Source organism: Squalius cephalus, assembly GCF_949319135.1.
Source record: "Squalius cephalus genome assembly, chromosome: 8".
Lineage (NCBI taxonomy): Eukaryota > Metazoa > Chordata > Actinopteri > Cypriniformes > Leuciscidae > Squalius > Squalius cephalus.
This window is the reverse complement of record NC_137129.1, coordinates 31,509,779-31,532,506: the sequence shown is the minus strand read 5'-3', so window position 1 is coordinate 31,532,506 and position 22,728 is coordinate 31,509,779. Positions and strand designations below refer to the sequence as shown.

The 22,728-nt window shown below is 37.9% G+C and overlaps 2 protein-coding genes across 3 annotated transcripts in view; both read left to right on the top strand.

The window, feature by feature from the left end:
• Positions 1-22,728, top strand: part of LOC307162827 (riboflavin transporter 2-like) — a 285,939-nt gene that overhangs the window by 247,108 nt on the left and 16,103 nt on the right. The gene's annotated exons all lie outside the window — the stretch shown is intronic.
• On the top strand, positions 11,138-21,704 carry mbpa (myelin basic protein a). Of its 2 annotated transcripts, none has more exons than XM_079878943.1 (6): positions 11,138-11,539; positions 13,183-13,287; positions 15,895-15,921; positions 16,208-16,228; positions 18,385-18,474; positions 20,178-21,704. In XM_079878943.1, exons 1-6 carry the CDS (start codon positions 11,420-11,422, stop codon positions 20,226-20,228), a joined length of 414 nt encoding a protein of 137 aa, XP_079735069.1. In that variant the 5' UTR covers positions 11,138-11,419; the 3' UTR covers positions 20,229-21,704. The 2 variants fall into 2 exon arrangements, with proteins under 2 accessions (XP_079735069.1, XP_079735070.1); XM_079878944.1 differs by having other exon boundaries at positions 11,292-11,539; positions 13,219-13,287.

Genomic DNA, 22,728 nt, shown 5'->3' with positions numbered 1-22,728 from the left:
GTCGCAGGCAATCGGGAGGACGTGGAGGCATAAAGTCTGATAAAGTCAAGGGAGAAGCCCATAGAGAGTCATAAAGTTGTTCCTGCTCCTAGCTCATGGACAGCTCCTACTCACGCTCTCCGTCTCTGCAAGATTCGGAAGGGAATGATTCAGATTTCTCTTGGCACAGCTACTAGAAGACTTACAGCTGTCAGACAGGTTGCTCACGTCACATCTACGTCGTCAAGCTCAGTTTGAGGCTGCGCAGTACGCTCAGTGAGTGCTTCTAATTGACTTCATTTTTCTCCATTGAAGTCTATGGGGTCGCTATGTCCATTTCTTTTACTGTCTATGTGAGGAAGTCACAGAGTTATGGTGCATGTGTGTGTGACTGCTGTTCGAGTGTAATTTGTCATCATTCAGGGAGTTGGATCTTTACGCAGGATTGCGTGAATGTGTGAGTGTGGCTGAGATAACGCACCACATGTACAGATGAGGCCTGTTCGCGTGGAAGAAGTGATTTATTAGTGTGTAACGTAAGAAACACGGAAAAAAGTGAGTAATATCCACACTGTCATTTCAGTATTTTGTGAGTGTTATTTCAGTCTAACTGTTCATGCAGTTCTAAGATGTTATGTTTTCTTTCCAGAAGTACCACTACTGTATTATTGTTATTGGTGTTTCATTATTTGCATTGTTCTTTATTATTGCACACAATAAGAGGTGACAAATAGTACTTTTATATTTCCTTTATTTTGGGGTGAACAATTTACTGTGTTCCAAAGATATACTGGCACTGTATTTTGTTTTATTGTGGGTTTTCTGCCCTACGTACCTACAAGAAAAGAAACAGAAACTCCTATCTAATTATAAGGAATAGAATACAAACCCCACTTATATTTGTTGGTCCTGTGTCATTTTCCTGCGGCCACATATTTATAATTATATATTTAATTATTAATTCCCTGGTGCAATGGGGTGCTTTTGTAAGTTACATAACCTGCTTTCTGGAATACCCCCCAGGATGAGCTTAGAAGAATCTAACAATCCTATATCATGTCAAACTGTCAACCGTAAAATCCAGATAACTGAGTAGTCCACATGAAGAATGGGCCCCTGGCTTGTGAGTTATCATTGGCCAGATGCGCTTGTATTATCTTTGGAGCCAGCACATGACTTCTGTTTAACGTCTTGACCCTTCGCTCCTTGTTCTCAGATTATCAGTTCATTTTCCCCACCTGTACTCCCTTGATATCATCCTCATTGTCTTCCCTATTTATTCTTTCTATGTCCTTGTGTCAGATCTTTGTTTAACGCTCCAGTGTGCATTGAGTTCCTGCCTTGGAGTCTATTTCCCTAAAAAATACCCTCTGCATTTGAGTCTTCACCTCATCCCTCAACTACACACCTGACATAGATCAGGACCACATCTACCCAGAGAGAGAGAAATGAACTGAAACTATAGAAGAAGACATCTATTGTGAATCTGTAAATTCTTTTGAGAAATGACATTTATTGTTATACTGAAGTATTTAACACTTGGGAGTTAATGAGTTAATGCTCACATATTTCATAATTGGTTCAATTTTGCAGTTAACGAATTCAGAATTAGCGAGTTGTGTTAGGTTTTAAGGGAGAGCATTGATGGATGACTCAGTCCCACATGTATTATTGTGTGAGCCTGAAGAGATCTTTGCACCCTAAAAATAGAAACTGTTCATGAGGAAAACAAACACATTGTGTGTATTCAACTCTGGCTCGCTCACTACAACTGATGAATTCCAATTGATGTTCCTGCTCACTGTCTGTGAAGCAAAGATGGAATAACTAAATTAATAATGCATAATTTCTAAAATATTTTGGAACGGCATTTGTGATTGGTTACCACTGAGAAATGTGGTACCTGACTTGAATTACAAAAGTATAAATTTGGATATTTCTATAATGAAAACCAGATTTAAAAATTGTGCTTCTGGTTATTAAATTGAATCACACACATTTTTATTCGAAATCAAAATGCAAACGGTGATTATAATGGTTTCTACGCACCTGATTAATACATGAAATATGCTTTCTTTATACAGTTGTGTTGTGCATATGTTTTGATAGTGATTATATTGTTTCAATTTATTGACTTTGATTTTTAAATCTCATTCAGCAAACCCAACTAATTTTCATTTAAATGGACAGTTCACCCATGAATACAAATTGTGTCATAACTTACTCTCGTTCTAAACAAGTATGACTTTCTTTCTTCTGTGGAAAAGAAAATAAGATATTTTAAAGAATGTTGGTGACCAAACAGTTGTGGTTACCATTGTATGACATTTCTTTAAAAATATAAGGAAACATTTTATTAAACAAAAAAATAAATAAAGGTAGAAAAAAAAAATGATTGCAATACTACTACTACTAATAATAAAAAAACAGACAAAATGTCTCTCTCATGTAACAATATTTCCCTCTCATGTAACTATCTTCTCCTGGCATTACCCCAGATGACATGGGCACAGTTGCATGCATATTCAGTTCTTTTCTGAATCTTATTCAATCAGCCAATTTCCAAGTTAATAATGTAAGTCTCTCTTCTGTAAGTCTACTCTAATAGAAATTACTTTAATGTGTTTCAGTTCAACCCTGTATATTGTACAGACAGGACATTGATGCAGACTTGTATTTTACAAAGGTAATTCGGGAAACAAAATAGACACTTATGAAGTTAGTGGGCCCATTACGATTAAAATAAGATGGTCAAGGTAATGCAATCCAGATTCTCTGAATTCTTAGCACTTGGTGTATCCCTTTTTATTTCATTCAGCTTGAGTATTACTGGTGCAGCATAGCTATGTTTGTCTGTTCTGTGTGATAAGGCCATGGGTTGTATTCCCAAGGAACACACATACACAAAATGTATTGCTACCTAAATGCACTAGGATCAAAACATCCACAAAATACATACACGTTAATGTCATTTAAAAGGGCATAACTACATTTGAAAAGGGCATAACTATGGATCTAGCAGCAGTACGCCTCCTCCTCACCCAGGATAATCGTTCCCTCAAGGACCATACTATTGAGTTTTTGGACTTTGCTCATCAGACCCCCTACCATGACTGAGCTTTGATTTCCCTTTATTATGCCGGACTCAATGAACTGTTAAAAAAACAATATTCCTTTTTCAATTTATGATCCTAGACCTAGAGGGAGGTTTATTGATGTTGTTGAACTGGTGCTCTCAACAAATTGCCTCCAGCCGTCATGGCCGCCACACCAGAGCTCAAGTTCCCCCTGAGGATTTTTTTGGAGGTGGGGTTATATGTACCAGGCTCCAACGACTGTGGAACTTGGTTTGCCATGGATCTCCAGGACTACTGGACCAGTCTTGGGGAGGAGAAGACTGACAGCAAGTGTGATGGATCCACAACTGAGGTCAGTGCTATAGCGGCTGGCATTCTAAGTTCAGTGATCTCAGCGATTCTGAACTCTCTGTTACGGCTAAGGAGACTGATTATAAACTCCCTGTTATGAACTCTGTGCCTCCTGTCAAGGCAACGGAGGCCATTTCTGAACTTTCTGAGCTCTCTGTCATGGCTATTGAGGCCATCAATAAACTCCTTGTGCTCTGTCTTTCAGTTCTGCTGTGCTCTCCAATTCTGCCAGCACCGCCATGGTTCTATGCCCCGCCTGCTCCACCTTGGGGCTCCGCCCTGGTTCCCTGAACTGCCGACTCCATCATGGCTCCCTGCTCTGCCAGCTCCAGCTCTCTGGGCCCTATTTTAACGATCTAAGCATTATGGTCTAAAGTGCACGGCGCAAGTGCACTTAGGGCGTGTCCGAATCCACTTTTGCTATTTTAACGACAGAAAAAATGGTCGGCACGCCCAGCACATGGGCTGAGTTCCAGTCCAAAATTGTCATGCCCTTCACTCGCTAACTTCCTTCCGTCTCGTTCACTTGGATGTACGTCATTGCTTACGTTGCATGAGTGCCCACTACTGGCGGAACCTTTGCAATAGGCTAAATTGGAACATGCTAAGCCCTTGATCACTTAAAATCTACTATGGAGTTGATTTATTATCTATTTTTTCCCCTTACGAAATTGTTTAATGCAGCAGGTGTCTTTGAGTTGTTTAATAAAAAAATAAAAAAAAGAAATTATATATCATAGAGTTGATTGTGGTGGGGTAAATTAAACGCAATATGCGTGGACGTCACAATCGTGTTGTATTGTGGTATATGGAGCTGCCTGAAGTGTACATATGAAGTAGACTCGCTCCCTCGGTCAAAATCGAGGGAGAGAGTGTCTGTCCATATAAACTTCCCTCGTCCACATCACGAAGTGGAATGCACTTCAAAATGGCGGCAGGGATTCCCCCGAGGGGAAGTGCTTAGGGAAGTTCGCAAATGCGTGTCTAAAAGTGGACTGGAACGCAGCCATGGTCTAGAAGGGTTGTCCCTGTTTTCTCTTAAAGACTAATGGGTGTGTTCTGGGGGTAACGTGCAATAAACCAATCAGAGTGTAATTTCTCATTCCTTTTAAAAGCCAGTTGGGCTTGCATCATGGCGGGTTGCTGTTTACATGGCGGAATTTGCAAGTGGAAAGACTGAACGCGCCTCCAGAGAGCAAACTCTGTAGATACATGGTCACTTCATCCAACGCTCTTGATGTTTTTAAATTTCCTGTTACGACTCAGACGATTCAGTGCATGCAGGAAACTAAACAAATATTCAAACTGATTCACGAAACAATTTAGACCGTTTGCTAACTTGTTTGTTCAAGTCTTTCCGGAGGCGGAGACCAGGGATCCACCATCCACGATGGAGCTGGAGACTGGCAGACCCACTGCGAGCCCACATCACTGGTGGTGGAATGAGGGTGAGCTGAGGGGCTGATAGGAAGCAGCAGAGGTGGGGATGAGGAATAGATGATGATGGGAGGAGGTGGGAGAGGGAGGCTGGGTGGATGGGAGTTTGGGACTGACAGAAAGTTAAGATAATACATATGATGGCGGAAGACAGGTTATTTCAGTATCAAAATCTATTAAGTCCAATTCCTCTGGACTCTGGACAAGGAAGGGGACAGGAGACTCAGGTGTGGCAGCAGCCATCTTAGCTGAGGGTTCAGAAGCGTCTACCATCTTGACCAAGGGCTTGGGAATGGAGGCCATCCTGGGACGAGACTGGACTCGGAGATGGGCTTGGTTCCAGACCGGCACCCAACGCTCTCCAGACACCGAATCAATGTTTCCCTCTGTTCCACTCTGTGGTGTTTGGGAGGTCAATAGGATGGTTGAAAGTTGCCCCAATCTGGAACAGGGTCCTCAGGGTGTTATTATCAAGGGAGCTGGTGATGGCGAGCCAGAGGAATTCCCTCAAAAACACTACCTGTTCATCCATTAGGGTGGTCTGATCTTCTGTCACACTGTGGTTATCTGAGGAACAGACTGAAGACTCTGATTACAGATGCAAACTCAAACTTTAATAATAATACTCTGGAACACGCTGACAGGCAGGGAAAACACACATTAACGCAACAGAGATCGTACCAAGACTGAAAGAAAGCGTGCATCTAATAGTAAATAGAAATGTGATAATTAATCAGACACCCTAATGACAGTCACCAATCAAAACACAAACTTAAAAGTCCAAACATGAACTGAAACGTAACAGCGGTCCAGTGACCCTTTACTACTTTTCCTTCTTTTTCCTTTACTTCTCCTGAGGGCGGGACAACCTGTTACTCACATGAGATCGCAGCAATAGCAAACTAAAATGATGCAACGATCCAATCAATTCCCAATTGACAAAGTCAAGTCACACCCTACATTTATTTCTTGTTTGAGAAGCTCTTTCACTATATATTAGGGATGTAACGGTACGCAAACATGACGGTTCAGTACGTACCTTGTTATTGAAGTCACTGTTCGGTATGAGTTCGGTACAGCAGGGGGAGTAAACTAAACACAAAATTGCTTCTTTTTTCTTTTCTTTTTTTAATTAAACTGTTTTTTTAACAAATGTGTATATGTGTTTAAATCAATGATATTATATTAAAAAAAAATCACAAATAAATAAAAAGTACTGTAAATTGCACACAAGGCAGGTTTTGCATTAATTTCTAAATCTAATGTAACAAAGTCCACTGATGGCAAGTTTTAAGAACCCAAGTGCAGTGTATTTAAAACAAGATCAAACATAAAACAAAGGCATGACGTGGCATGAACATGAACCGAACGCTTACAAACAGTGGTTACACAAACCATACTTGACAAACAAGGCATACATGAGGATTTAATTGTGTACTTAAATCCTCATGTATGCCTTGTTTGTCAAGTATTATGTGACTAATAACTAATGACTTGACTAATATTGACTAATGACTGGACAAGGGACACCTGTGCATAATCAAACAATGAACCAATGAGAACATGACACACAAGGGAACACATGGCAGGATCACATGACTAGAACAGGGGATCACATGACAGACATGAAACAAGAACATGAAACAAAACAAGACTTGACATTTACTTATAAAATTAATTTTCTACTCCAATTCATTTTTGAAAAATAATCATTTACACAGTGGCTGTCATAACTTGTTTTCATGACAAATCTATTTACACATACCTTAAATAATCAAGAAATTACCAACAGGTTAAGTAAATATAATGAATATGCTAATATAGTGCATATATGAAATGCTTCTCTCTAGATTTCATTTCCCTAGCGAACTAACCTGCTGTCAACACTAAATGTGGGTAAATATAATGCTACGCGACATATTATTCTCAAGCTGTTTTATTGATATCTTTCCACAGTTGAAACACTGGTTGAGAGATGTAAACAGACCGATCAGCGTCTCTTCTTCTGTGCATTTTACTGGTAGCAAACAATGTTGCATTGCCGTGCCTGACCCCTTCTGGATTGGAGTGTGGATCGCCTGCGACTGAATGTATTCGCCCGTACCGCGCAGTTCAGGACAAATACATGTACCGTTACACCCCTACTAAATATACATCACATTAAGGAAGAAAAGACTATCGCCTCTTTATCGCAGCATTATCGTGCATTGATGTGGACGCTAATACAGTTACTGTTAAAGTTATCTTAATAGTTATCATTCTTCTGTGAAGGGGCCTTTACTTGTTCAGTTCAGTTTTGTGTGGAAGCCCGTTTCCGCCTTCATTATAGGACCCCTTTAAACATTTGGTTGTCACTCTCTGATTTTTTTTTTTTTACGAGTGAATTCTGTTTAGAACCAAACTATTTGTGAACAGAAAACAGAATGCGATTATACACTGTAAAAGTTTGACAAGTATTTTTAGCTTTTAGGGCTGTCAAATGATTAATCGCGATTAATCGCATCCAAAATAAAAGTTTGTTTTTACATTATACATGTGTGTGTACGGTGTATAATTATTTTCTATATATAAATACACACACATGCATGTATATATTTAAGAAATATTTGCATGTATATACTGTGTATATATATTTATATTATATATAATTTATATTATATATAAATATTTTATATATAAATAACACATTTTCTTAAATATATATATGCATGTGTGTGTATTTATATGTAGAAAATAATTATACTCCGTACACAGACATAAATTATGTAAACACAAACTTTTATTTTGGATGCGATTAATCGCGATTAATCGTTTGACAGCCCTACTTTTAATGCATTTGGCACACACTGTAACTTCTGCAATATCTAACAAAAAATAACAATAAAAACAAATAAGGGCACAATAAAAGGAGTGATTAACATATAAATAAAATAAAAAATCAAGGGTTTCTGAGTCACAGAATAACAACTGTGAAGAACAAACCAGCTTGAATCACGCTACAAAGACTCAATTGTGTAAGTCTGTGGCAGCACTCAGGGACAGGGCTCACCCAGTAAAGCTGTAATTCTGTAACACAACCCTCTATGTCCTGTACACATCCCATAGACAAACTCTTATGTCATGCCATATGTCACACTGCCTGCCACTCATGTGTTGTTGATTTCTAGCAACGGATACACAATCCTTCATCAATGTGGCCACCGGAAGGTGTGTCTCACATGTCCGCTGGTAACCGCAACCTCTTCCATTCTGCATCTCTGTACTGGGGTGTCATGAAGATTAACTATTGTGAATGCTCAACAGCTTAAATGTGAGATTTTGGACACATATTTGATTATTACTTGAAATCACAGACAAGTTCCTTAAAAAGCTTCTTTTTTAAATGAAACAAAAGCATTTTTGTTGATGTTGAATAGTCTCAAAATATATTCAGCAATACAGCAGCAACAACAAACCAGAACTACTCCATGCACTTTGTCCTTGGTATATCTGATCTCAGTGTGCCGGGGGCCTGTCCTAATTGTTCCTTCTGGCGAGTAAACAAAGCAATGCTAATGCCTCAGTGATAGGCCGCCAATGATTCCATCAACCCTTGGCACCCTCTCTCAACGCTGGACATAAGCATAATGCTGCCATTTGTTTTATGTCACAACAATATCATGCCCTCACACTTGGCACCGCCATGCATGGGCAAAAACTCACAGAAATGTTAACTCTGCAACAAAGATTAGTACAGAGAGGTTTAAAATTTAATGGAGTTCCAATTTTTCAATTTTTCAAAGGATATTGATTTTTTAGACATTTTAATCAAAATATAAATGAATTAAAGTGTTTTTAAATAATTTACAGTTTATTTTATCTATATTCATTAGTGACATTGAGCATGTGAGTTTCTTTGGACAAAAGGTCTTCCACTAAAGCACAGGCTGTTGAAATTGTTATGCTGAAAATATCATTTGTATGGGGGTAAAAGTAAAAATCTGTATAGTCTGTACTAAATATGCTCTACATGCAACCAACATACCATCCAGGGATTTTTTTGTTTGGCATTTAGATTGGTTGGCCTCATGGACAACTTACTGTGTGTACACAAATCTGTGAAGATCAATCATGCCATCTTGTATTTCAATTGAAGATAATTATGACTTCTTCAGCTAAATAACTGTTTAAACTACACACAGTGTTGGTCTACAGTCATTTTCACAATGACTTCTCTATAGCAAATGGAAGTGGTGGTCGGGCCAAAGCTGCTCTGTGGGCGTCTTGATCGTGATCTGCATACTTCTCGTTGTTTTGGGCTCTTTCCCATGTTTGTATCCCACAAGAGCACATCAAGAATTGTATTGTTTGCTCCTGTCTCTTTCACCCCTTTCTGGGCAACAAAGCCTCTCGTCTTCAACACAAGGGCACTTGAAGTGCAACCTGCCCACTCCCTGCATTCCTGCACTGATATCTTATAGAGCAGTGGGAGGTTTGTAGATAGCCAGCCCTTCGGCCAACAGATGAGCTTCTGTGGACTGGTCAGAGAGAACAAACACAAGCTTCTAGCACCATTTATAGAGACGCAGGGTTTGCTATAAATTGAGAGTGAGAGGTCAGGCTAACTTAGTTGAATATGTACATAGACTTTGTGAAGTGCATGTTTTAAGTGCACTTCTGCAAATACTCGATGTGTTCTCAACAGTTCACAGTATAATCACACAAATGTATGCACTGAATATACAGTGATAAACAACTGAAAACATATGTGGAAACTGGTTTGTGTTTAATTCCTCTCACGTATGCTTATTACTGTATAGCACATATTTTTTTCAGGGTCCTACAGATAATCTACACTCTCAGAAAATAAAGTACATGATTGTACCTTTAGGGGTACAATGGCTTGTCACTGGGGCTGTATACCCTCAAAGGTCCAATATTGTACCTTAACCTTTAAAAGAAACGGTACATATATGTACCTTTTAATGCTTTTTGACCCTCCAGTAATAAGCCCTATGGGGTATGTTAGATTGTACCTTGAGGGACAGAAATGGACTCCTACTGTATTTCTGACAATGTTTTTCAAATGTTCAATTTGAATAATACTAACAATGTGAAAATTGTATCATCACCAACACATTATGTGTACAAGATTCTTTGGCCACGTGTCCTGCATTATTTCATCTTCAATTTTGAGCCAACGTGTGTTGATGTAATGCTCTGCAATGTCTATGCTATAGAGGATATGTGTTCAAATAAATTGAAAATAAATTTTGCATTACTCCCTTTTGAGTCATACGGCATCATTTTAAAATTACTGCAGGCCTAGATTTGATGGAATATGAAATTGACTAAATGTGTGTACAAAGTCAGTGCAACATTTCCGCCTACGCTGTGCTATTTCACATATGCCTCATTATTTTAGCTTATGCATATTTAAATGAATTTCCTCTACTAATGACCGTGTGGAAAACATTTTGAGGACAAAGGAAGTTGCAACCTCACATTATGTAATCAGAAATTTCAGTTTTTGCAACAGATAGTACAACAACAACAAAAGAGAATCCATTTTAAAAAATGAATGAATGAATAATAAAAGCAGCATATTTTTACTACAAAACACTGTGGCCTTTGTTCTCTGGCCAAACTCGCTGCACAAACAACTGCCAATTGTTTGAAAGAAAGTTGGAAAAAAACAGCACGCTACAGCCAACAGCATTTTTAGCAGCACTTCACCCTCAACAGAGACAGATTTTTCTGTGTGATCATAATGTTTATCTGAAAAGCACGGAGGGAACCATGCTGAGTATCACACACAGCAGTCGGTTAATGAATTGCAAAGTCATTGAAAATTCATTTGTGAATATTTCAAGACGTGGAGGGAACAGAATGAGTGGGTGAGTGCAGATTGCACCGGCGAGGTCAGGATGCACAAATTACTTCAAGAAATCAGTCCAAGAACTAGTTCACAGCATTTCGAAATAAAAGAAGGCGTGTTGCTTCAACGGTAGCATGACATCATCAGGGTGTGTCTGTGTTTCTTAAATGTCTGGAGACGTGCTTTATCATATTGCATGAATGGAACGTGGCAACATGTGTCTGCAGCTAACAATTCCAAACCCTATACCATGCAATATACCATATGTCATTTCTCAATGTAAACTATTTGTATAATGAACATGAGTCATCACAACAATGGTTTGATTGTGCCGAAGCCGTTCTTCGCTGCGCTCTGGTTCTTTCTCATAGACAGGCCTTGTTGTGCTTGACCCAAGTCGAGGCAGATGTGGACTAGAACAATAGCAGCTCCTTTTATCAGAGAGCAGGGTAGTGACACCCTCCGCGGGCACATAGGGCTCGAAAGAATGCCTGGCACCAGCCCAGAATCACTGACGCTATTACAGACCCACCTCATCTCCCGTGATGCCATGCAACGGAGGGGACGACACCTTCAAAGGCCAGCCCTTCTTCCTTAGAAGCGCCGAAGACTATCGAGAAGGTTTGCAGAGTGTCCCCAGAGCGGAATTTGGATTGAGTTGAGAAGGACATTCGTGGGCCGTCCAGACTGTAGACCACCAAACAGATCAACACCTAGAATGGCCACTGCAAGCACCTCTGGACAAAGCGCATTCGGGCTGGGCAGGAAGAAGAAGGCCCCTGGTCTCCTGGATCAGATTGGCAGGTTCTTTGGAGGAGACAAAAAGAAAAAGGGAAAAGTGAGTCATTTTTATTTAAAACATGGTCATGGTCAACGACAACTTCTTGCTAAATTGTTTGGGGTAAATACTGGTTCCAGATTGAGAAGCTGAATTCGAATATAGTTTAGGACTCAGTGGTGATTGCATTTGTGTTGGATTCATTGGGATGCAATACTCTTGGGTCTAGAGAGGTTGTTTATGGAGTGTGGAGTTCAAATTCATCTGTACTGCAAATAGGCTCTTCTCATCTCATTTTAGCTTGCATTACGTAAATTACGTAATTCACCTAATCTCTGCATTGGTTGAATTCTGCAGCATTATGCATGCAGTTTGCCAAAGTATTATGTTAACGCTCATAATTTAAATCCTACTATTTGGTGTTCTGTTTATTTGCCAGCCAATACTGTCTATATCAATAAATAATGTACAATTTCTAAAGATAAATTAGTTATATATCACTAAAATTTCATATATGGATTTTTTTTCTCTCAGAACATTTCATAAACCATACTTTCATATGTTCAAGTCACATTACCAAATGAGAAAATTATTTTAGTCTTATTTTACAGAGCATTTAAACAAAGAATTTGGTCTTAAATCCTGAACAAATAGCTGAATCTATCTTTTTCAAAATGATGAATTATCAAACACTGTTCATTCTGCTTCAGCAACTGATAACGATAATGAGAATTATTTTTGACTTCTTTAGCAGCAACTGATCAAAGCAAAAGGGCTCAAATGGGGGGGGGGGGGGGGGGACAATGGATCCTCACAACATTAAGAATCTTTGGACACAGTTGTTTGCAGTGCAAGAGATACGATAGGGTTTTCTGTTCTGGCAGTAAAGTGCGATTCAGTTGCTTCCTCTAGGCAGAGCTGTATCTATTGAAATTCATACCTCCTTGATGCATGCTCATTTTAATGTTCAAAGAATGTCTATTTTCTATGCATAGATAAATTTAGATTAGCATGATATTTTTATTTCCAGTTTTGCCTCTTCTATGGTTTCTCGTGGCTATCTTTTGTCACATAAATGTAAAATTTGGATTGGGAATGTAATTAAATTGGTTTCACTTTATTTTGATGATCACCTTTAGACATTCTATTATCTCATTTATAAATTATATTGTTCTATAATGTTGCACCTATGTCAACTAACTCTCATTAGAGTAGTTGAGTATTAGTAGACTGTTAGGGTTACACTGTAAAAAAAAAAATTGTTTTATCATAACTTTTTTCTTTTGTCAAATCAACTTATATTATTAATGTGGCTCAGAGAACATACTATTTTGAGTTTGTTTTAACTAAGTTTTTATTTTCAATGGACTTACAATATTTAGGCAACCAGGTTACTTTCTTTTTTAACAGTTCATTTTTACAGTGTTAGGGTTCAGGTCAGTAGCATAAGTGGACATGTACTTGCAAAATGACTTCTAGTCAGTAGAATGTATAAGCAGACAGTCTAATACTCTAATGACTGGTAGTTGACGTGTAGTTGCAACATTCCTTATAGTCAACAGAATGTCTAAAGGAGACCAACAAAATAAAGAGTTACTGTAATTTTCACAAAATTTTATTGGTTGAATTTCCAGTCCAAGAAGTTGTCGTCATAATGCATGTTACACCTTGACTCTGGACATTTCTCTTTCATTTATTTGAAGGGCTCATTTCGTGGTCATCTATCCTCCTCTCCACAGAGACCCCACCACTCTTCCACCCGTCGTCGTGGAGATGTCAACCCTGTGGTGCATTTCTTCAGGAGCTTTGTAAGTACAGTATCTATAGCGGTGTTTCCACCGCAGGAACGTTCCCCAGGAACTGTAGGGACTTTGGGGTGGTTCTCGGAGTGATTTGACCGCAGGGATCAGGGTCTAGATGAAGTTCTGGGTAAAAATTCCCCCCTCAGAAAGTCCCTGTTTGCGAGGTAGTACTTTTTCAAAGTTCAGGAACTTTCAGGGGTGGGATTTGGGCGCTGAACATGCTGATTGGTTGAGTTTACGCAGCATTTTGATTGGTTGACTCCACGCAGCATTTTATTTCAACCACCATTTTTAAAAGTCTGTTGCGGTGACTGCATTAAGAATTGTTTACTATTCAAATCAACAATGGAATTTAAAAAATACGACCGATGGACCGCCGACGAGGTTCAGGCTTTATTAAGCTCATTTGCGGAGGATGAAATCCAGAGGAAACTGGAAAGTCACACACAGACCTACGTCACCGGACTAATTTGCCTAATCTTCACGGTACTTTAGACCACGACGGAAACACAGACAGCAACAGGTCTGGGGGAAAAAGAGTTCCTGGGACAAATTGTTCCGGGTAATTTTGGTGGAAACGTGGCCATTGTGTACTGGCATGGATTTTTACAAGTCCAAAACTTCAAAGAGTCATGTGAAACTAACAATAGAATCAATTCCCAGAAAAGAAATCAATTCATCTCGAGACATGAGAATGATATTTTCTCACCTCCCTATGTTCTCATCTTTAGCTCCCACTGATCCAGAGATGTTGTTACCGTTTTCAAAGCACCGAGCAGTACGATTACATAACCTCATTCAACAAATCAGGTCAAATATATTAGAAGAAAGAGCATATATAGTTGATAAAGACTACTTAAGAGCAAACCAAAAAAATCAGTAAGGCAACCCAAACAAAAGGCAACTTCCAGACAGCTTTCGTCCTAGACATGCCACATTGTGTCTGGCCATTCACCGTCTAAGTTCACAGGCCAAGTTTGTCGTCATGTTCAACATGCAGCCCATGTTTTCTTTGCTACAATAGTCCAGACTTGTTTTTCTGTCAGACAGACGACATTACACACACTTACATCACTAGTGTTAGATTCTCTGGTCACACTTTCTATTAAGAGTTCTTAACTACTATGTACTTACATCAAAAATAAGTACATTGTACTTATTGTGTTAATATTGTATTGCAACTTTTTCTGGTATTGAGGTGGGATATGGGTGGTTAGGGACGGGTTTGTTGGTTTGGTTAGATTTAAGAATGGGTTGAGGTGTAAGGGAAGGGTCAACAGTGTAATTATAGATGTAATTACAGAAATGAATTACAGCTGTAATTACATGCCTGTATAAGTAATGTTAAAATATATGTCTATTTTGTCTTTTTTACTGAGATGATGTAAAGCACATTGGTCAACATGTGTTGTTTTAATAGTGCAATACAAATAAAAGTGACATTGACATTGATATTAAAATATGTACATACACAACAAGTGCATTGTATTATTCACTTAAATGTTAGTGCACAGTAGTTAAAGACACTTCATATAAAGCGGGCAGATTCTCAGAGACCATAAAAACCATAAACCATCAATTTGATTGGATTTATCATGGTTTTACTGTAAAAATGTGACGGTAAAAACCTGTTAATTGGTTTCTTAGCTTTTTTATAATCTGTTGTACATTTTTTGCTACATCTTCTGTTGATAAAATAATGTTTATGCATCACTTTAGTGGCATGTGTGTTACCATGGTGTTTAGTATTTGTGTGAATGAAACTGTGCACCTTTTATATATTAGTAATTACATTCTCAGCTTGTGGCAAAGCTGCTTGTGATGAGCTTTGATTCATCATGTTGCTTTCTCTGCACCACCTTGGTGCTTGTCAGTGTATTACAAAGGTACAAACTAGTATAGGTTGGTTTAACATTATATCAGTTAATTAAATACGTTTTTTTTACTGTAAATTGAAGTTAAATAAGTAAAACCTAAAATGTTGCTACCACGGCTGTCAGTTTTTATACCGTAAATTTAATGTTTTTTGGTTTTGTTTTGTTTTTTACACCCTAGTAAAGAATGAGTCACTCTTGAAGTGATTGTTCTCTTTACCATCACCTTCTTCACAATTTTTTTTTTTTTTTTTTTTATGATGTAAGATGTGATGTGTAAATATGAAATTGCTCTTTCAGGTGACACGAGTTGAACTCCAACCAGCATGTCGCCTTATATCAGAAATTTTCTTGAATTTTCCTCTGAAAAACACAAAACCGGTTCTGTGGAAACTATAACTGTTAACATTTCCCCATTACTCATGTCCTAAATTAAAAATGTTTTTCTAAGAAACACTAATTGCACAGTTGTTCCTCAGTTGTGTGGGCTTGTTCATTAAAAAGATACAGGCTCTGCTTTCATTATTCATCTGAACTGCAAGGAGGCATAATGAACGGCCCCTGTAAACATCTTTAAAATGAAAAATCTTTGTTCAAGGATTGCTTATCTTGTGTGTATTACACTGGACAACGCAGTGTCTCGTTATAATGCTCAGGCCTCTTCATTAAAAGCTGTGGCTGTGCCTTTTGAAAACATAAAATGTTCTCTAACTAAAACTTTCAATTTGTTTCTTGAAAGGTGTCCTCTCCTCGTCCCAAGTCAAGGGTAAGTCTCACATTTTTCTCTTGGCATGTATCTAATCCCTTTTTTTAATGCTCTTTGTATATTGATTTGCAATCGTTTAGAGTTCAATCTGCAGTGCTCAGGGTATAAATAGTAACAGAGCAACACTGTGATATTCATAACACTCTAATTAGGCCATCCTGGCTGATAGAATAGGTTTGACCCACAATTATTTTCTATGCCCTCTCATATCCAGCAATGAAATTATAATTACCTCTAAGAAAAAAATGAATCATTCTACATTCTTTCTTTTTTTTTTCATTTGCAGTGGAGAGAAGTATTGGGCCTGGTACGTCACTCATCCTTGATGTGATTCACATTTGCATTCACAGACACCCCCATAAACAGATCTGATTGGCTGATTGCTGGAAGCCTTCCTGTCTCGTGTCTCATTTCTAATAGATCTGTCGTGTTTCTTTATCATTTGTTCTCTTCTTTGTGAATTAACCAATGCATCGCTCTAATTACAGCTGCTGAACTTTTCGCTGCGCTTCATGCGATCTTCTCGTTAACCTGTGGTATAAGATGTTTTATAAGGTTGAGTGGGTTCATTTTCCACAAAGCTCCTGCACTGTAAAAAATTTCTAACCTCTCCAAGTCAAAATTTTCTAGTAACTGGTCACATCTAAATTTTTGAATTGGCCCAAGTGCAATTCTTGTTGCAATAGTCTGTTAACATTGGCTCAATGAGAAATAATACGTCAGACTAATTGAAAAATGTAGATGTTATCAGTCACTAGAAATTTTTGACTTGGGGATGTAATTTTTTTACAGTGTGATTGATCACATTTTTAGTGTTTTTGAGGGCCAAATTTAAGCCTGTTTCTTGGTGGAGTTTAATAAGCATTACTGCACTGTGGTTTCAGTTTAGCCACACTAAATTATTTTAATATAATTATTTCACACTCTCAAGGCAAAATGCATGTAATAGCCATTACTTAAGAAATCTGTTATAATTTTATCCTAATCTATCATGTGATTATGAATTTCCACAGCTTTCAGCTGTACTATAAAAGAGTGATCTCAGGCACTGAAATGATTATATGATTATATTTCAGTTTCTTTCTTTCTTTCTTTCTTTCTTTCTTTCTTTCTTTCTTTCTTTCTTTCTTTCTTTCTTTCTATCTTTCTTTCTACTGTTTTTTTTTTTTGTCTTGATTGTTGCACTCTTTCTTTTATGATGGCTTTTCTCCTGACCCAGAGCGACTCTCTGCTTCTTGATGACTTTGAGACGGCAAGACTTTTTCTGAGTCGCAGCCGGTAAAACCGTTTTCTCTCTAGGGGTCTTCAAACTGTTCACTCCCCCCATAAACTCACATTCCTCTCCAACCCATCTACTCCCCTCCCAGGTCCTGATTCACTGACTCACCAGTGCCTCCTGTGTTTTAGTCACGTGTTGTTTAACTCCACAGGCTCCAATGCATAAAGGCATGCAAAAAGCAGGCATGCAGCATTGGATGCGTATGGACATTAATAACTTTTCTTTGGCTGGCAAAAATTTTGTTTTGTGCACAACATGTCCCATTGTAGATCAAAATATGTAAATAACCCATGTTATGATTGTCCATTTGCTGCACTCTAAATCACCCCATAATACTTGACATGTGGCAAACATCCTCTGTGCTGTAGCCTGCTATTGCACTCTTTATTTGTAGACATTGGTGCAGAATTGCAGCATCAATCAAAAAACAAAACAAAACAAAAAAGCTATATTGCAATTATGAACACAGGAACCTATATTATGAACAGTTGTTCATGGACATTTCTGAGACTTCCTTAAAGGGATGGTTCGGAGTAAAATCAACCTAGGGGTCCTTTGCACCATGACATCGAGCCAAACACTCCCCCAGAAGCCTTTTTTTCCCTTGGTTGAACATTTTTAAAGTTAGAGATTATTTCGAGATATCAGCTGAATGGCTTAGTGCAGACGCTAATGGATCCAAATTTGTATCTCGTAAATTACCCCACTAATAATGCCCGGAATGGTACCAAACGTCTACAGTAGTACAAATAGGTTCTGTACTCATATGCTCAATGTCATGGTGCAAAGGACCCTAGGTTGATTTTACACCGAACCATCCCTTTAAAGGTGAAGTGTGTAATTTTTGTGCCATCAAATGAAATTGAAAAAATAAATGTTTTCAATTAATTTTTTTCAAACATTTTGATAGAAACATGCCATTTATGCTTTTCAGATAAATCAACCTATCCTGCCTGGAAATAGAGTTTTCCATAGAAAAAAACAAAAAAAAACATGCACACACTTCACCTTTAATATCATATCATGCTGAACACAAACTGTATGTTCATCACTGAGCATTATGTCATACACTGTTTTAAAACACAGTTTGACATAATATGACAAAGAAAAATATTTTCATATAGTTTATCACTAAACGACACTGGGCAGGTATCCTTTTTGTGTTCATAAACTATGTGTTTTAGGCTTCCCCGTCAGCGCGTGGCTCGGAGAGCATTAGATCGCCTCACAGACGCAGAAGAGAACAGAATACACTCTCCAGAATCTTCAACCTGGTGAGCCTAAAACTGCAGAAAAAAGAAATCAGTGTTAGATCCTCTGAGAAAAAATTTCGATCTCTTTTTCAGTTATTTAAAAGAGGTTCTTATTTAAGCGCAATTACATGCAAATGCAAAGAAAGCAATTTCAACACTGAGATGTAATTAAGGCTATTAAAAATGCTCAATAACAGGATGGAGCATAGATTATTGCTTTGAAAAGGCTGTTCAGTCTTTCAGCAGTCATTGAGGGACTTTTATTCACTTAAGCTTTTCAAAATCAATATTTATTCAGGTTATGAAGAAGGCCCGTCTATTCTGGACTCATGGAAAGTTGAGTCTTACCATGTGCCCTTACCTTGCTTATTCAGTTAGTCAATGAGAGCCTCATAATAATATAAGAATTGTGGACTTTTGCCAGGTAGGCTACAGTGCATAAAAGTATTCACATCTCTTCATGCTCATTGATTCTCAAAAAGATTTGATTTTCAGTGGATTAAGAAATATCACCTGCTTCTTAAAGAATCATTCACATTAAAAGGAAAATGTTGTAATTTACTTCCTTTCGTCCATGGAAAGAAAAGCTTTAAATCAGCATGTCTGAGGTGCTTTTTGTCCATACAATGAAAGTGGAAAGAGACCAAGACACACAAAAAAAGAAAAAAAAGAGTGTGCACTATATTTCAGTTCATCTGAAGCTGGTTGATAGCTCTGTATGAGACTTGACAGTCATGGTCACCATTCACTTTCATTATATGGAAACAATGAAAATAGGTTACTGAGTAACTACTGAACTAGTCATTCAGGCTTGGAATGACATTATCATAAAGAAAAGTAAATACAGTAGTCTTTTGAAATATTTTTACAATTTAAAATAACGTATTACTCCAGTCTTCAGTGTCACATGATCTATCAGACATCATTCTATAATGCTGATTTGGTGCTCAAGAAATATTTCTTATTCCTGATGTTGAAAACAGTTGTGATGCTCAATATTTTGGTGGAAACTGCATGGGACATTTTTTTTTAACAAAGAAAGTTCAGCATTTATTAGAAAACGAAATCTTTTGTAACATTATAAATGTACCTTTTGATCAATTTAATGCATCCTTGATGAATACAAGTAAAAATAAATAAATAAAAATGACCCCAAACATTTGTAGATACAGTAATGTAAATGTACATATTGGCAAGTATTTGGTCCATATGCTATTTTTGAACACTATTTTGATCACTTTAAACATCCAAGCATGATGCTCACGTTCAGCTCAGATATCTACCTCATCTGCTCTCTTGGCTAATTTCCTTTTCTCCCTTTTGAACTTTTCACATGACAATCTCTCCTGAACAGTGGACACAATCAAATCAGGCTGGCTCTCCACCTCCATTTTGCTGTAGAGCTAGAGAACGCTGAGTGCTCAGATCACTCTTTTAGATATGTAGCATATTGTTACGGCTGGGTAATGCTCCTACAACATGGATGACTCAACATTATGTCATTTTGTTATTAAAGACTACAGTTGTGACATTGAACATTCAGTCCTTCACCCATCCTGCTGATGCTAAGTGCTATTTCATTGCACGCTTCAGCATTTATTCTTTTGTAATATGTTTTAGAACTAACGGTGATTTTGACCTTGCATAATCCATCAGTGTCGAGGCGGTTTTGTGTCACACATCTGATATGTTGATGACTCTCCTGGTTTTCTCTCCGATCTCAGGGAGAAAGCCGATCTCGCTCTCCACCCAAACGCTGGAGCACCATCTTCTGAGCCCTTCGCCGACCAGAAAAACACTAAGATGGAAGAGAGTGAAACGGACGAAAAGCAAAAACCTGAGCGGGAGGATCTCTGCCCTATAAATTCACAAGTCGCTGCGAGTTTAACAGACTAACATTGGCCATCTTTGCTTCCTAGATAGAGATACAATCCAAGTATCTGTTTTTACATTCCTGCAGGGTTTCATAAGCATGTGTGTAAGCAAGTATGTGTGCAAAACTGCTGCAATAACCGTCAATGGTCAGGTGATGTGATACGTCTAGTCGCTATACTGAAAGTCTCCCTCCAAAATTTAGTTGAAGTGACCAATTCGAAAATGTTCCAAGAGCAAAAAGGGATCAACATCCCTCAGCAATGGAGATTAACCAAAAGGTTTGATATTAGCCTTAATTGACTGAACTAGACAGAATATTTCTCTGTTTGAGCCTTTAAAAGTGGGAAAATAATGGCCATCATTCAAAACCCATGATCTTATAATTCTGAATTCGTCTCAGATGTATCTCACACAATGGGTTGTTTGTGTGCTATCCAGCATTTGATGCGTGACATTAGTCTTTGTGCTACAGTGAAAAGGCCTATCCATGGTTTTGTTGAGATCAATGTTCAACCTCAGTGATGTGCTGTGTATTTGTGGATGTTTATGTGTATTGTGGTCCTTGTGTTGCATTATATATGGGTTTTATTTACTTTGTACCAGGAATTTGTATATAGGATTCCTTATTGTGTTATGAGAATTTTAATAAATGTTATTTCATTTTAATACGTGAACATTTACCTAATATTAAATTCGATTTATTTGAGAAGTTATTTAGCTCTTAATTAGGAACACGCATTAAAAGAAGACTAAAAACACAATTTTGTGGACTATAGGGAATAGATTCTAAGCATATATGAAGCTTGGATTGTATGCCCTCGGATGTTGCACTGCAGTATGTGTGTTAAAACAGCCTGTAAAAGTTGTCTGCGTCATTATGTGTGCAATTTTGATGTTGTTTTAGAAAGGTCTCATGTAATTACCAAAGGTAGGATTAATATTTAAATAACAGACAAGCAGAAATCTAGGACAAACAGTCACTGGGAGCATAAAGGGTGTGAAACTGGTGGGAAAAAAGGAAGGAAACATGAAAGTGTAAGAGGGAAAATGTGGGAAATGATAAGCCAGGAATTCTGAAAGAGTGAAATGGCGTTTATTCAGCTGATTTTTATTTATGTGATGTTTCTCATGAGTCTTAATAATGTTCATTGTTTCGTGTCTCATAGACTCTTCCTGTATGTACTGTTTCTGAAATAGTGCTGAATAAACATACGGTCAAATATTCTCCCTGTCAGCGCTGGATTTGTCTCCAAAATGGTGCTACACTTTCCATAATGCACAGGATATTCTGAAGTGGCCAGGTGTACTGATGTTATATCTTTAACCCTCCCTTTATTTATAAAGTAACGTTAAATAAAGAATCAGAATTATATCAAGTCTGTGTTTGATTGTGCATCTGTTCATCCTCAAAAATCTCACTAAGTGTGTTTGTGTGTGTTTTGATTTTGATTGCACAGATAGATTTTGTCACTACTCCAGATTTGAATATTAGAGACAAAATTGCATAGACCTTTAAGATAATTTGTAAACTCATTCTCAGTACACCGTAATGCCAATATGTTGCAATTGTTTGTCCATGCGTGTTAATCCAGAATTCTGTACAGACAGTGCTGGGTAAATTACATACAAATTGTAGTCAGTTACAGATTCCAAATTACATGACAAAAATTGTAGTTAGTAACGTAATCCATTACACATTTAAGGTAATATAATCTGACTACTTTTAGATTACTTTTCACCTAACTTGATTTGAATAGGATCATTTTGTAACATATTGATATAAAATACAAAGAGAAAGAAAATCTATATTCCATTCTTTGTAATCAACAACATGAAGTGAATTAAATATTACATTACGCCAGGGTTTCCCAGACTGGGGTTCGCGAGTTTAATAAAAAGCTAATAATTAAATAACCCTTTAAAATAAACATTTTAAAATATAAACAATTCAAATAAAACAATTTACTAAAAAAAAAAAGTAGTATTTTATTTGTTTACCTACATGTCATGTGACCATTAACTGACATCAGAGAACTGTGAATTTGTCACAAGATGAAGATGAAGGGGAGTTCAAAGTCTCTGGTGGACCGGATGGTGGGAGGAGCCAAGATGGAGCCCACAGGATCCTCTCGCACGACCTGCGGCTTCGCGTCACAGCAAGGCATTCCCGTGGAAGACGAGGGGCTGCAGGCATCCAGGGGCTGGAAGACTGGCTGAGCTTTGCGGTGAAGGTGACAGAGGTAAACTTGACGTGATCAATGACGGTAATTCCAATTCCCAACAGGTTGATGATACAGTCTTACTGCTGTCTTGAAACAGCGATGATGGGAGGTAGTACCACCGTGTTCAAATCCATCATCCAGTCCCCTGTGCCAAATCCACTAGTATTCCCTCTGTTAC